Below are 12975 nucleotides of genomic sequence, written 5' to 3'. Positions count from 1 at the left end.
AGTGCACCCTCAACAAGTTTGAGCATGACACTAAACTGCATGGTGTGACTGACAGTCTAGAGAAAAGGGACGTCATGGAGAGGAACCTTGACAGGCTTAAAAGGTGGGCCCGTGCAAACCTCAGGAAGTTCAACAAGGCCAAGTGCAAAGTCCTGCAAATGGGGTGAGGCAGTCCCAAACATGAATACAGGCTGGGTGATGAGTGGATTGAGAGCAGTCCTGCAGAGAAGGACTTGAGGATGCTTGTGGATGAAAAGCTGGGCATGAGCTGGCAATGTGTGCTTGCAGCCCAGAAAGGCAATTGCATCCTGGGCTGCATCAGGAGAAGCGTGGCCAGCAGGCTGAAGGCATTACAAGCCTAAAGGTTTGACAAGGGCAAAAAGGTTTGTGGGTGGCTAGGCTGAAGAAGCTGAGCAGATGGGAACACAAGATTCACCAGGGCCTCCTGCTCGTTCACATGGCTCAGCATGGAGGGACAGGACATTGCATGCCAGACCAGACCCGAGCTGAAGCCAGAGAAAAACATCACCCCACATGTCAGTCTTTTCCTTCTAAAGCACTGCATGGAGTAATACTCTTAGGATGACCATGTCTACAGCCTGTGCTCCTTTGGACATGCTGAACGAGTCCTGGGGGATGAGGTGGAGGCCAGATTGCTGGACATGGAAACAGGCTAAGGAAGGCCAATGTTACACTTGCGGGTCTAACGTAACACCTAGTAACACTGTGGAGAAGTACAATGGTCAATGGACAAAGAAAAGACTTTGGCCTTCCACTCGGATGTCTCAGCAGCTTAGACATAGTTCTGTTGAAAATATAATGCCCTAAAGATAGGAACAAGGAAAGGTCCCTACAGACAACATCAGTTTGGCCAGCTGATGTTGGAACAAAGCGGGCACACACTTTTCTTCCGCATTGCGTATCAAGAGCATACCTAGTTTTGCTAACTACTGTTGTTTGGTTTATTAACATAACATGTTGCCTTTTGAATTTTACTTCTGATGTGTGGAGGCAGATTTCCCTTTCATATTTTGGATGCGCTGTTATCTTTTTATTGATGCAAAACACAAAGAAAAAGTCTTTCCTATCCACCCTTTTTCAAGTGCTTTCTTACTGGCATTTCACCTAGAAGTTGTTACTAAATGATTTGCCCAATGTGCAATTGATGCCTACAATTTACAGGCGTAAATGAAGTAATCTACTCTAAAATTTTATTCAAAACAAAATTAGCAGGAAAATGATGGCCCAGGTATCAAAATAAAAATTACATTAGTTACCTCTAAATATAAACTCTTGCCAGATTATCCTTCCCTCCAGCTTGCCAAGGCTGACACTGACTAAATGACCTGATGATTGCCTTCATATTTTAATACTTTCATTTCCTCACTGCGCCTTATAACAGCAGGAGAACGCATTTTTTTTTTTTTTTTTAGTGTGTGTGCAATCTAGGATTGCAAATATTGTAACAACTAACAAAAAAAATGGATCTGGAAAATGGACGCAAATGCCAACACAAGTAAAAGTGGGAAATAACAAAATAATTTTCATACACAAAGAAACAAATGAACAAATAAATTGCATTTCTGAATGACAGATATTATAAAGGCTCCTGCTAGAAGACAGCAGGAAACTCTTTAGATTTAATCAGATTGGCCAGGCTAGATTCAAATGAGCAGAAGAGAAAAAGTAATATGTTCAGTTTGACTGTGTGGCTTCTGAAACTCAAATAGGTCTTAATAAAACTGTTGTTATTCTCCATGATTTATTATTGTTTTAATACTTGCATGGGTTCTAAAAGCTTAGTATTTGCAAATTGGCCCACAATTGCAGTAAAGAAAATAATGTGACAAATCATATTTCTGGTTCTGAGAGACTCCCATACAGAAAAGAAGAGAAAAAAAAAGCCAGACACTGACCAAAAGCAGACGGTAGAAGAGGAGTAGATCTAATATAGCAGGTCGTCTTCCTCTCCTTGCAAACAAAGAACTACAACTTCCTTGAAAATCTGGCACTTTATGCCATGAAAAATATTGTTTTATAGCATGCCTATGGGGCTTACGATACTAATAGTAAATGCAATAGAATATTTAGAGATTATTTCTATCTTATTTGTCTTCCCTTTCATAAAGGCCTAACACTCCCCTCCCCACTTTTTGCTGCCAATGCAAGGATCAGAATCCTCTGTGATCAGTCCCTGCTGACTGATTCAACTCAAACATTGACAACTAAGTATCAGATATTGGCACTGACTTGGTAATAAATGGTCCCCAAATAAACTATACTAACACAAAATTATTTGAATAAATGCAAATCACTATTGCAAATAACTGGCTCGTTATAATCAATCGTGGTTTGTTTATAAGCACTCATACTAGAAAAGGATGCATGGACTCAATTTTTCCACCAAGGAATTTACTGGATCTTTTTAGCTGGTAATTTTAAAAGCAACCTTAATTTCATTATTGAAGTATTATTCTGCTCTTAAACATGAGCAATGCAACATAACATTGTAGTGTCCTAAAAATTCCAGTCTAAGCTTCTATACATACTGTCTCCAAGGAAGGCTTGAAGTTAATATATTCAATGCATAGGAAAACAGATTTTAACATGGTGTTTCACTTCTCTCTCATAAGCATCAGTAATAAGAGTCCTTCAGGCCACATTATCTCTCCCCACGCAACTTCACTGCCCTCAGTGGGTTTTCACTGCTGTTACCAATTTGTTCTATAATTAGAATTTAATAAACGATCTCTCTGATGATGCACAGGAAGGGAAATAATTCACCTTTCCTCTCTTGCATGGGCTTCTTAGTGATAACAAGAGTAAAAAAGGGAAGAAAACACTACATTTGACACTAGATCAAGTATGTGTAATTGCGAATGCAGATAACCATTCCTAGGTACAGGGAGATCTCATTTGTATGCTGAGACTTCAAAGTGGGAAAAATACTTCAAATAAAACTACAGGACTAACTGTTACTGCTTTCCTTAACTGATGGAAAACTTTTATCAGCCCAAAAAACATCTACTCTTTCAAAATAATTTTTAGAAACCCACCAAAATAAACTTACACTTCCATGCCTGACTTAAATTTTCTGCCTCACTACAGGGCTCCAATTTGCTACTCCACTACTTCCCAGCAGAACATCTCCCAGCAGAACATCAGGACCACTCGAATACCTGACTCTAAAGGTCATAGCATCATAGAATGTCAGGGGCTGGAAGGGACATCTAGAGATCATCTAGTCCAATCTCCCTGCCAGAGCAGGATCGCTTAGGGCAGCCACATAGGAACGCGTCCAGGCAGGTTTTGAAAGTCTCCAGAGAAGGAAACTCCACAACCTCTCTGGGCAGCCTGTGCCAGTGCTCTGTCACCCTCACAGTGAAGAAATTTTTTCCTTATGTTGCGGTGCAACTTCCTATGTTCTGACTTAAACCCCTTATTCCTTGTTCTATGTCTGGGCACCACTGAGAATAGATTGTCTCCTTCCTCTTGACACCCACCCCTCAGGTATTTATGTACCTTAATAAGGTCCCCTCTCAGCCATCTCCTTTCAAGACTAAACAGCCCCAGTTCTCTCAGTCTCTCTTCATAGCAGAGTTGTTCAAGTCCCTTAATCATCCTTGTAGCTCTGCATTGGACTCTCTCTAGTAGGTCACTTAATGTCTCCACAGAGGTGTTACCAAACTTTCACTGACTTCTGCAGGCCAAGGACTTCATGCACTTCTCTCTCAGAAGCACAGGCTGACAGAGATTTTAGTAGGAAACTAAACAATGCTTACCTCTAGAACTTTGGACCATTTGTGATCCAAGGGCCAGTGTAGCCAATGCAAATATTTCTTTTGATTGCTATGTGTACACCGAAATAAAGCACTGACAGTGACAGTATAACCTAAACAGTACAAAGAAAATGTAGATGTGCATGCAAAACGCTTTGCCTTAAAGGGAAATTCCAGTTTGAGACTGCAGAGTTTCTTGAACAAAGTTTTTGCCATACGATGCTGATAATTTCATTAAATTTATATATAAATATTATGCAGAATTCTGCTTTTGACACAAAAAATTAGGCAGGCACTATTCCTCCTGAATATAGATTTTAATTTATAAGAATGATTTTTTAAATGAAGATTCTAGAGATTAAAAAAACCTCTAGATATTTTGAAGCGTGATCTCCTGGTGATAAATGAAAATGACAGGGTCCATTCTCTATGCTACAATTAGTGCTCATCTCCAAAAATACCGTAATGAATCATCCGCCACACTTAAAACATTTGTTTTCATCTCATCTACTTCCGGGCTTTCTGTGCGTTTTGAGGAGCCTTGAGGTCTTTTAAACAAAGAAGAAACACAGGATGGCATGTTTTGAAATAAATAAAGAGTAATTTCTTGACATGCTTTCTCATGTATTTTACAATCCACGTACTTTTAATATGAAATGGTTTATAACTAGAGCAGTTTTTGAATGTTAATCATTGGCTTATACACAAGAGTGTGCAAAAGAGCAAGGAAAATCTCTGAAAATGTCTTAGCAATAAGATTACTAATTCTTGACTTAGTGGTTATATTACTCTAAACAACCTCTACCCTCCATTTTAATTCAAATACTTTGATTAGTTTTCTGCTGTCATGACAGAAGATAGATATGAAGACCATACTACTAATATTACTGAAGTTCTATTTTTTCTATATATATTCTTAAGAAAGATGCCTAAATTTTTAGTCCCAGAATTTTGCAATTCATTTGAATTTAGGAATCAACTTTTTTTTTTTCCCCAGTGACTCCTTACATATCTGACAATACTCTTCTCGATTTAAATATTGCAGTGATTAAAAAAACAAAAAAACAAAAAAAACCCCACAACTCACCACAATCTATTTTCTGGAAAAGGTTTGTTTCTGAGGCTTTTTTCTTTTCTTTTCTTTTCTTTTTTTTTTTTTTTTACTAGAACTCCCATCTGGGACAGGGCTGTGCCATGGGTTACCATATCCATGGTGTTCTCTAATCCTGCAGATGGGTACTACTGATCTTCACAGTCAGTCCAAGGCTCCCCTAAGAGCTTCGGCTCCCTGTGCATGTCAAGACCAATCCTGCAGCACATGTCTAATATGACAGGACTTTTAAAAAGATTTCTACTCGTTACACGTACGCTACACAAATCACAGATACCAAAGACACAGGAACTGTAGTCTAGGGCCATAGTAGTCCCACGTGCAGAAGCATCGCTGGTCGTTCTTTATCTCTGTGCCTCTCTGCTCCTGTATGAAGCTCCGTGGGCAAGCATTCTCACACCAATGTGTTAAAGGAATGAAACATTAAAAAAAATGCACAAATTAACCACCCTGATAGCAAATTAATTGATGCAAATAAATGCAAATTCAATGCGTTACCCTGGCATGGCATGCTAATGAGAAAACAAGTCATTTAGTCAATCAAGGAAATATGCAAATAAAACCCATCCTTTTCTAAGGTGCTTTGATGCAGAAGTCTAGGAGATATTAAATACTTGCACTGTATTTTGAGGGCATAAATTACTATATATGGAGTTTGCAATGAGAATATTCTACCCTGTGTTTTCATTTGTTACGAACCTGGCAACAGAAACACAACAAAATTCATTTTCTCCTTAGAAATGATGCAGAAAGATATTTTTCACACTAATGCGAAGTTTGAAGCTTACCGCAGGAAAAAAACCCAAACAACCAAAATGTGCTCTCAGGATACTGTGGTGAGGATAATTTTGCAATTTTAACCTTATCTAATGCCAAATGGTACAACCAAGCAGTTTGTACTTCTCAAAAGATAACAAACAGCTCATCCTTCTAAGACCTGCTGTTGCAAACAATATTTGCTTTTTTCAGTGTGTGCACCTGAGGACCAGTATTACGGGCCGAGAGTCAGATGACAAGTTGCTACAGAAGATCCGCTGCCTCCACGGAAATTACTGCACAGATGTTCTTGTGGATTACAAGCACATATTATTAAACACACCACACACCAAGGAGGGTCAGAGCCCAGTGAAAAGCACTGGTCATCACTTGCAGCAAGAAACAGGATCAAATGATGCAATCATAGTTTCAGAATTAATTGCTAAAACACCAGGACTGACTGAAGTGAGACACTGACTTTATTAAATACCATTGCATGCACAGCTGCTGTAAAGAAGAGATAAGAACAACACTAGATACTATTCCTTTCTGAAGAGTAAGTTTAAGGTTAGGGGCTAAAAGGTGCCAAAAATTACTTGCTGTCTCTTTGAGCTTTTTACTGTTATCTGCTTAGCCCCTTCTACGAACAATTTAGGATACACCAATTACTTAATAAAATATTTGAAAAGTAGCCATTTGAATATTTTACCATTGCTGTGAAATTGCACTCTACTCTTCCTAAGCTAAAAAAGCAGAAGCAAGCACTTTTATGTCGAGGAATGGGCAAGCAGCTTGCTGGCAAAGCCTTGACTACCCATTAGTCTAATACGTTTTGGAACAGCAAAATTATACCACACTAAGATGTTACACAGTGAAGTTCAATCAGTAGCTGTGACATGCTTAACCCAAATACTTTTCTCTGATTGTATTTTGAAATTAATGGAAATGGAATTACTACTTTGTAAAGAAAATAATATACTTCCTAGTAGATGAACAGTCGCTCACTGGGCTTTGTTACAGGGACTATTACCTTCTCAAAGATCTATGTTGCTGTCTCCACAATATCTGCGTGCTAAAATACATGACATTTTCTCTATGGTTGATCTGGCAAAAGTAGATTTTTAAGCACAGACGTGAACCTGGTGATGTAGAAGGGAATATTCACACACTTAAAATTACATATGTGCCTAAGTGTGCAGAACAGAAGCCTAAATTTTCCTCTCCTCCTGCATCTCTGTGGACTCTGCATTCTGTGCAAGTTCAGCTTTCTGATTGTTAATACGGTCTGGATTTTCCGAGAGATTTAAACAAATGGCCATAGTTATCCCTAGTGCTTTCCATTTAGTAGAAGGAATAGTGTTCAGAATTTGCATGTGGAATCATCCGATTTCATTCACCTGAAACAACACGACCTAACTGAAGTTTCCACAGCCTGACAGACATTTTGTCAGGTGAAATAAATATTCTGGGTTTTGGTGGATAAATGGAGGAACGCTCAAAGACTGTGCTTAATGTTATTTCATTGCCCGCTGTCTATAATTTTGGTCTATCTACACCAGCGCATTTCTTTCTCTTCCTTGGTACCTCCTCCCAAGCATAACTAAAAGTAAGGGCGGGGGGGGGGCCCTCTTTTTTGGGCAGAAAAACTTGAAGATCGCCAGCATTACACATTTTCCAAGGTCAAAAGAGAAAGATAATGGAAAAAATACAGTCAAGCCATTTTAATGCTGGCATAATTCTATAAAAAGGACTGTGAATTCATGGAGGGAAGGAGATGAACATGCTGTTCACCTGTAGCTCTGCAATATAATTTTCATATCAAGTGTTAATGACAGGTAACCTCCCCAGAGATTTATTCATTCATTTTCTTCCAGGTACAGCATATTAGCCGAAGACTTTTCTGCATAGCCACGCTGCCATGATGTGAATTACAATTAACGCTAAGCAGCCAGGGGTTGTTTGTTAGATTATTAGAGTCAGCGAAGCTGAGTGACTCATTCTATGCTATTTACAGAAAAGAAGGCAAGCAATTCATCACAGGACGGATGTTAATGATAGGCTACCTGGATCCCTATAGAGGAACGTCGACTCTTAAGAAACTCCTCTGCTTTTGTCACTAAAATGGCCTTGTCACTGGTTCGTATGGAGGTGCTCTGGCTGTCGGACGCGTGGCGCTGCGCAGCCGCCGTTTCCAAGGCGAGATTCATGGCCTTGTTACTGTCCAAACTGTCGGTAGAGTTGTACATCCCTCGCCCGTCCTGCGGCCACGGGGAAATCCTCTGAGTTCGGCTGTCGTGATAGGCGTCCTGCGTGGATTCTGTGCTGCTCTGCGCCGTCACCGAGATCAGGGGCTTGGAAGTGGTACGAGGGGGTACCGGTGGCGGTGTTTTTTTGTAACTTGTGTAAGTTACAGCTGTGGAAAGAATTTAAAGAAATGAAAGAAAAGAAGGGGGGGGGCGAGAAAAAGGAAAATCAAGATTAATCTGATGAAAATTTCACAATGGAATTCACCTTATGCTATGTAAAAATGAAGGTGGTGCAACAGAGCACTCGTCGTGAGCCTCGCTATGAGCTGAAAGTGTCTCCCAAAGGCAGATGGGTATCTACAGCAATATTTTATTTCAACCAGGAAGCAAGGGGTGGTAATGGGAGTCCCAGATTATGGTGAAGATGAAAGGGAGTTCATGAGGATTTGTGTGTGTTAAGACTTGTGCTGGGTGGGTACACACAGAGGCTCCTGAGGTTGTTTCTGCATGTGGTAAAGCTGATAAGAGAAATAAAGGAAGATAATTTTTTTCCCTCTTGCCATCTGAACTGTGGGCTGTGCACTGATATAGTGTTTTAAGAAAGTAGCATCAATATAGTGGAACAAAATATTATTCAGGAACTTCTACTCTTCAGTATGTCACACTTTAAAAATACTTCCAGGTGTACTGGCTGGAATTAGGCAAGATCGGCTACTCAGACAAGACGTGATGTTTTAAAAATATCAAGAGTACAGTTAATAAAAGGAAATTCCAGGCAGGCAAAAAATGTTACAATATATGCAAAGCTACTAGATACTTAGACAACAAGCAAAACCTACAAGTATTATCAAAAGCAGTGACTTTTTATCTATGGTTCTGCAGTAAGTCTTAAATCCTTAGAAAATACATCGAAGGGGGATATACTTAAATGCAGAAAACATGGAAATATAGGTAAAAATGGGTTTGAAACATTGGGAGGACTGGATATACATGAGCAAAACTAAGACTTCTAGTCTGATGAGCAGAGCAGATCTGAAGCTGGTTTAACACAAAGTCAGTTTTGCAGCAAAAGGCTCAATAAAATATCCAAGGAAGCTCTTACAAAATTTTAGAGATTTCAGAGATAAATATCTAGTCATTAATATCACACATCTGAATTTTTTAATTGTCTAAGCCCTGCATACTTTTTTGGTACTAGTAAGAGCATGTTTTTTTCCTCAAAGCACATGTAATCATAATTCATAAAATTAGCAACTGATAAAAAAATGCATTGTGATATAGCTTTCTGTATTCCAGTACAGGAAAGTCAAATCCAGTTCATTTTTTTGTATAACTGCAGGAAGATAAAGGAAATTATTATGTTTTCCTGTATCAATAATGCTGAAATAGCATAATGTATAAATGCAGAGACAAGGGTAATGAACGACTCAAGGAAAAGGTTTGCCTTTTTCCTGGTGTTGCTAAATGCATTGCACATTGCAACAGTGACTCAGGAAACCTGGGAACTGGGGTTACTTGAGCCCAAAAAGGATTCTACAGAAGTTCCTCTTCCTATTATAAAAATAGGGGCTGATGAGCAATGAAGTCAGAAGCGTCTCTCCTGTCGTGCAACATAACCGCGAGGTTATCATAGAATCATAGAATGGCCTGGGCTGGAAGGGACCTTAGAGATCATTTTAATCCAGCCGCCCTGTCGCCAGGGACGCCACCTCTTGACTAGATCAGGCAACACATGGGGACCGAATGGGACTCAAACCAATGACCTTGGCATTGTTAGTGCCACGCTCAGCTGACTGAGGGTGCAACTCTGTGGAGAGAAAAGACCAGCTTAGGAATTTTCTAATGCCTGGGACTGCTGAGCCTGTATTGCCAGGCTAGCTTATGGGAGAAGTGTGCCTAGGGAAGACTTAAATTTTCATTCCTCATAATCATAAATAAAAGGGTGATCATATACAAAAGAGAGGGAGGCAGAGCTAGGAAGTGAAAACCTTCATTTGAAGCACATTCTGAATTACTACTGATGCTGCCCAATTCTGGTAGAGATTTAAAGAGAGTCTTGCTCCGAGCTAAATTGCTCTAACAGAGTGAAACACATGAAAACCTGCTCTTCAGATTCTGAGACTTTGTGCTTTTTTTGAAGTGCTGTTTTGTTGCCCTATCACCAATCTTATCTCCTGTCAGATTTGTAACCAGCAGTTAAGAAGAAAGAAAAACCCAATATTTTTCAGATGCTTTAGGGAATACAGAAAGTACACGAAAGAACAGAGAGGCTGTAAAGCTTGGAAATTAAGATGGTGCCTTATGAGCTCAAGCAGTGGCTCTAAGGAATGTTGCCACTAAAGGAGTTGCCATAATAGGGCTCCCCTGCCATCCCCTTGCAAGTGTAGATGCAAATGATCAGAATTCTGGGAAACATTAGAGATCGAGACAATGCGGTGAAATAGGGTGAGCAAAATGCAGAACAGGAACCTATTTTTACCTATAGGACAGGTTATCACTGTTATAAGTAATTTACTGTTTTCTACCGTCTGTCTTCATGAAAAAGAGTAGCAATGAATAATGAAACATATGGTAAATGTGATAATGAAACATCACAAGCAAGTATATCCTTACTGCTTGCACAGCAGATCACTTTTCTGCCTAATGAATATAAATGTTAAACTTCTGTGGCAACCCTTCATAGCTAACTTAATCTTCATTTACATTTCTAAAAGAGAAAAATTCTCCTTGTGGCAAAACCAAACCAGTCACATGCTGGTTTTTGGGTTTCTTTTTTTCTCCTTAAGATTCCGTATTTTATTCTGGAAATTTCTGTCTGTTTTGATGGAGTGACACGTCTTGAAGCCACCAAGTACTACAGCTGCTGCAGTGTCCTGGCAAGCATTTGATCATTAGCACTAAAAGGAATAAAAAACCCCTCAGATGTTCAACGAGGAGAAGAAATCAGGAGAAAGACTGAAAGTTCGTGAGAAACTGGCTACATATTTATGGTGAAAGATGGCAGGAAGAAATCCAATTAATTCTAAGCTACAGTCACAGAGATCAAGTATTGATCAGGGAATAAAAAAACCCCATCTCTACACAGTTAATGAGTTCATATGTGGAACAACAGTTCCAGCACCACAGAGATCTGGGACTAATTGGAGACTTAGCAAAACCAGGTATGAGGATGGAGGCGTGAATTTGCGAGGCAGTTCTTGCCACCAAATTCCATTTGCTTTAATCACTCAGGCAGTTCTAGTAAAGTAAATGGGATAACTTAGATGAATAATGGGACTGAAACTTGTCTTAGATAAACTCAGTATGTGTTGCTGACTTAAGAGATGACTACATAATAGATTAGGGGCTTGTTGAAGGAGAATCACGCTTGGTTTAAGGTCTCTAATAAATAAATATTGGCTTAAGGTCTGAAGTATGGAATTTTATGTCACTTTCAAATGTTTTCCATTAATTATTACGTCTGTGAATGCTCCTGTTACCAGCAGTAACGTCTTTTTCCATCATGTCTGATACTTTGTCCCAGCAGTTGTACACAGCACGTATTATATATGGGAAGAAACAGTTCCTTCTCCTAACATAAAATGAACTTCTTTTTCATTTATCCTCCTCTTATGCTGACAGACAGGAGCCCCTGTCAGCTTTGCATCATCCGCTACTTTGCAAATTCTATTTACCTTAGTGGTTATTAGTTCAAAGGAAGCACATAAAATCTCCTCAGCGCTGCTTCACATCTCCCCCAGTTTTCGGTCCATCATTCTACAAACTCCAGAGCTGTGGTGGGTTTTGCTGTCCCCACAGGGAAGGCTGGTGCTGGGCAAGGCAGCCGCAGGGTACTGGACAAGGACAGTGCACATGTAACAGCATCCAGGGAACTGGTGCTGAAAGCTGAACTGGGAAAAAGGGAACTGAGATGGGGGATCCTTGTCTTCAATCCCAGCTGGCTAAGCTGGGTGTCAGAGCCAGCACGACAGCTGGGGATAGAAAACAGTGCAAGGACAGGGGCGTGCAAAAGCAGAGCACCAGGTGGGCAGATCTGTTGCCGCGTGGCTTTAGACTGATTGAAACTGTGGACTCCAGCAGAAGCAGAGACATGCTGCATAAAATCATAGAATGGTTTGGATTAGAAGGGGCCTTTAGAGGTCATCTGGTCCAATCCCCCCTGCAGTGAGCAGGGACATCTTTAACTAGGTCGGGATTCTCAGAGCACCATCAAGCCTGACCTTGAATGTGTCCAGGGATGGGGCACCTACCACCTCTCTCGAAAACCTGTTCCAGTTTTTCACTAACCTCATGATAAAACATTTCTTTCTTATATCCAGTCTAAATCTACCCTCTTTCAGTTTTGAAATGTAAAAGATCAATCCTGGATAATTTTCTGTTGTTTCTGTGGCTCACAAAAGATGACAGAAGAGTTCTGATTTCATTAGTTTCCTGAGTAGTTGTGATGTGTCTATGCTGGGCACTCCTGATATTTCTCTCACCAAACCTGCTGCTGAGCAATGAGGTTCAAGTCAAGTAAAAGCAAAATGCTGTTAATCAGTTCGTAAAATCCATAGCTGCTCTGAAATGCAAAGAAGAAAGTAGATGGCACAAGAGGTAAATGCATCTTTTTAATGTTTAAACTAAACACAGAAGGAAATATGAAAAAGAAATCAAAAGTTTCCTTCCAGTTGTATTCAAATATAGAAAGATGATTTTATTTTTTTGCTGTTTTTAATCAAGTGGGGAAAACTTTTTTTGGAGCTCACAAGATACAGTCTATCTCCATCTGTTAGCTTACAGTCATCAAAAATGGCAAAAACCTGTTCTAATTCTAAACTGTACGGGTATTTCAGACTTCCATTTGAATCAAAGTATTAATTGTTACGGTATCTGCCCCACTTCAACATAAATGTGTGCAATTGGCTCCACTGGATTTTCCTTTAAGGAAGGACATGATGACACAAAACCAGGATGGGTGGCTGACACACCAGAAGGCTGTGCCGCCATCCAGCAAGACCTAGACAGGCAGAGAGAAATCTTATGAAATTCAGCAAGGGCAAGTGTAGGGTACTGCACGTAAGGAGGAATAACCCCATATACC

General features: G+C 39.9%; 1 protein-coding gene across 1 annotated transcript in view; it reads right to left on the bottom strand.

Moving 5' to 3' along the window:
- DLGAP2 (discs, large (Drosophila) homolog-associated protein 2) overlaps nt 1-12975 on the bottom strand; it is a gene marked incomplete at its 5' end in the record, with an annotated part of 52072 nt that overhangs the window by 19933 nt on the left and 19164 nt on the right. The window contains one exon of the mRNA XM_009875042.1: nt 7710-8059. Coding sequence (XP_009873344.1) covers nt 7710-8059 — 350 coding nt within the window. The remainder of the gene's footprint in view (nt 1-7709; nt 8060-12975) is intronic.

The sequence above is a fragment of the Apaloderma vittatum genome, unplaced genomic scaffold (assembly GCF_000703405.1).
Source record: "Apaloderma vittatum isolate BGI_N311 unplaced genomic scaffold, ASM70340v1 scaffold13840, whole genome shotgun sequence".
NCBI classification, from domain to species: Eukaryota; Metazoa; Chordata; class Aves; order Trogoniformes; family Trogonidae; genus Apaloderma; species Apaloderma vittatum.
The sequence above is the reverse complement of the archived record's forward strand: the minus strand, read 5'-3'. Positions and strand labels throughout refer to the sequence as shown.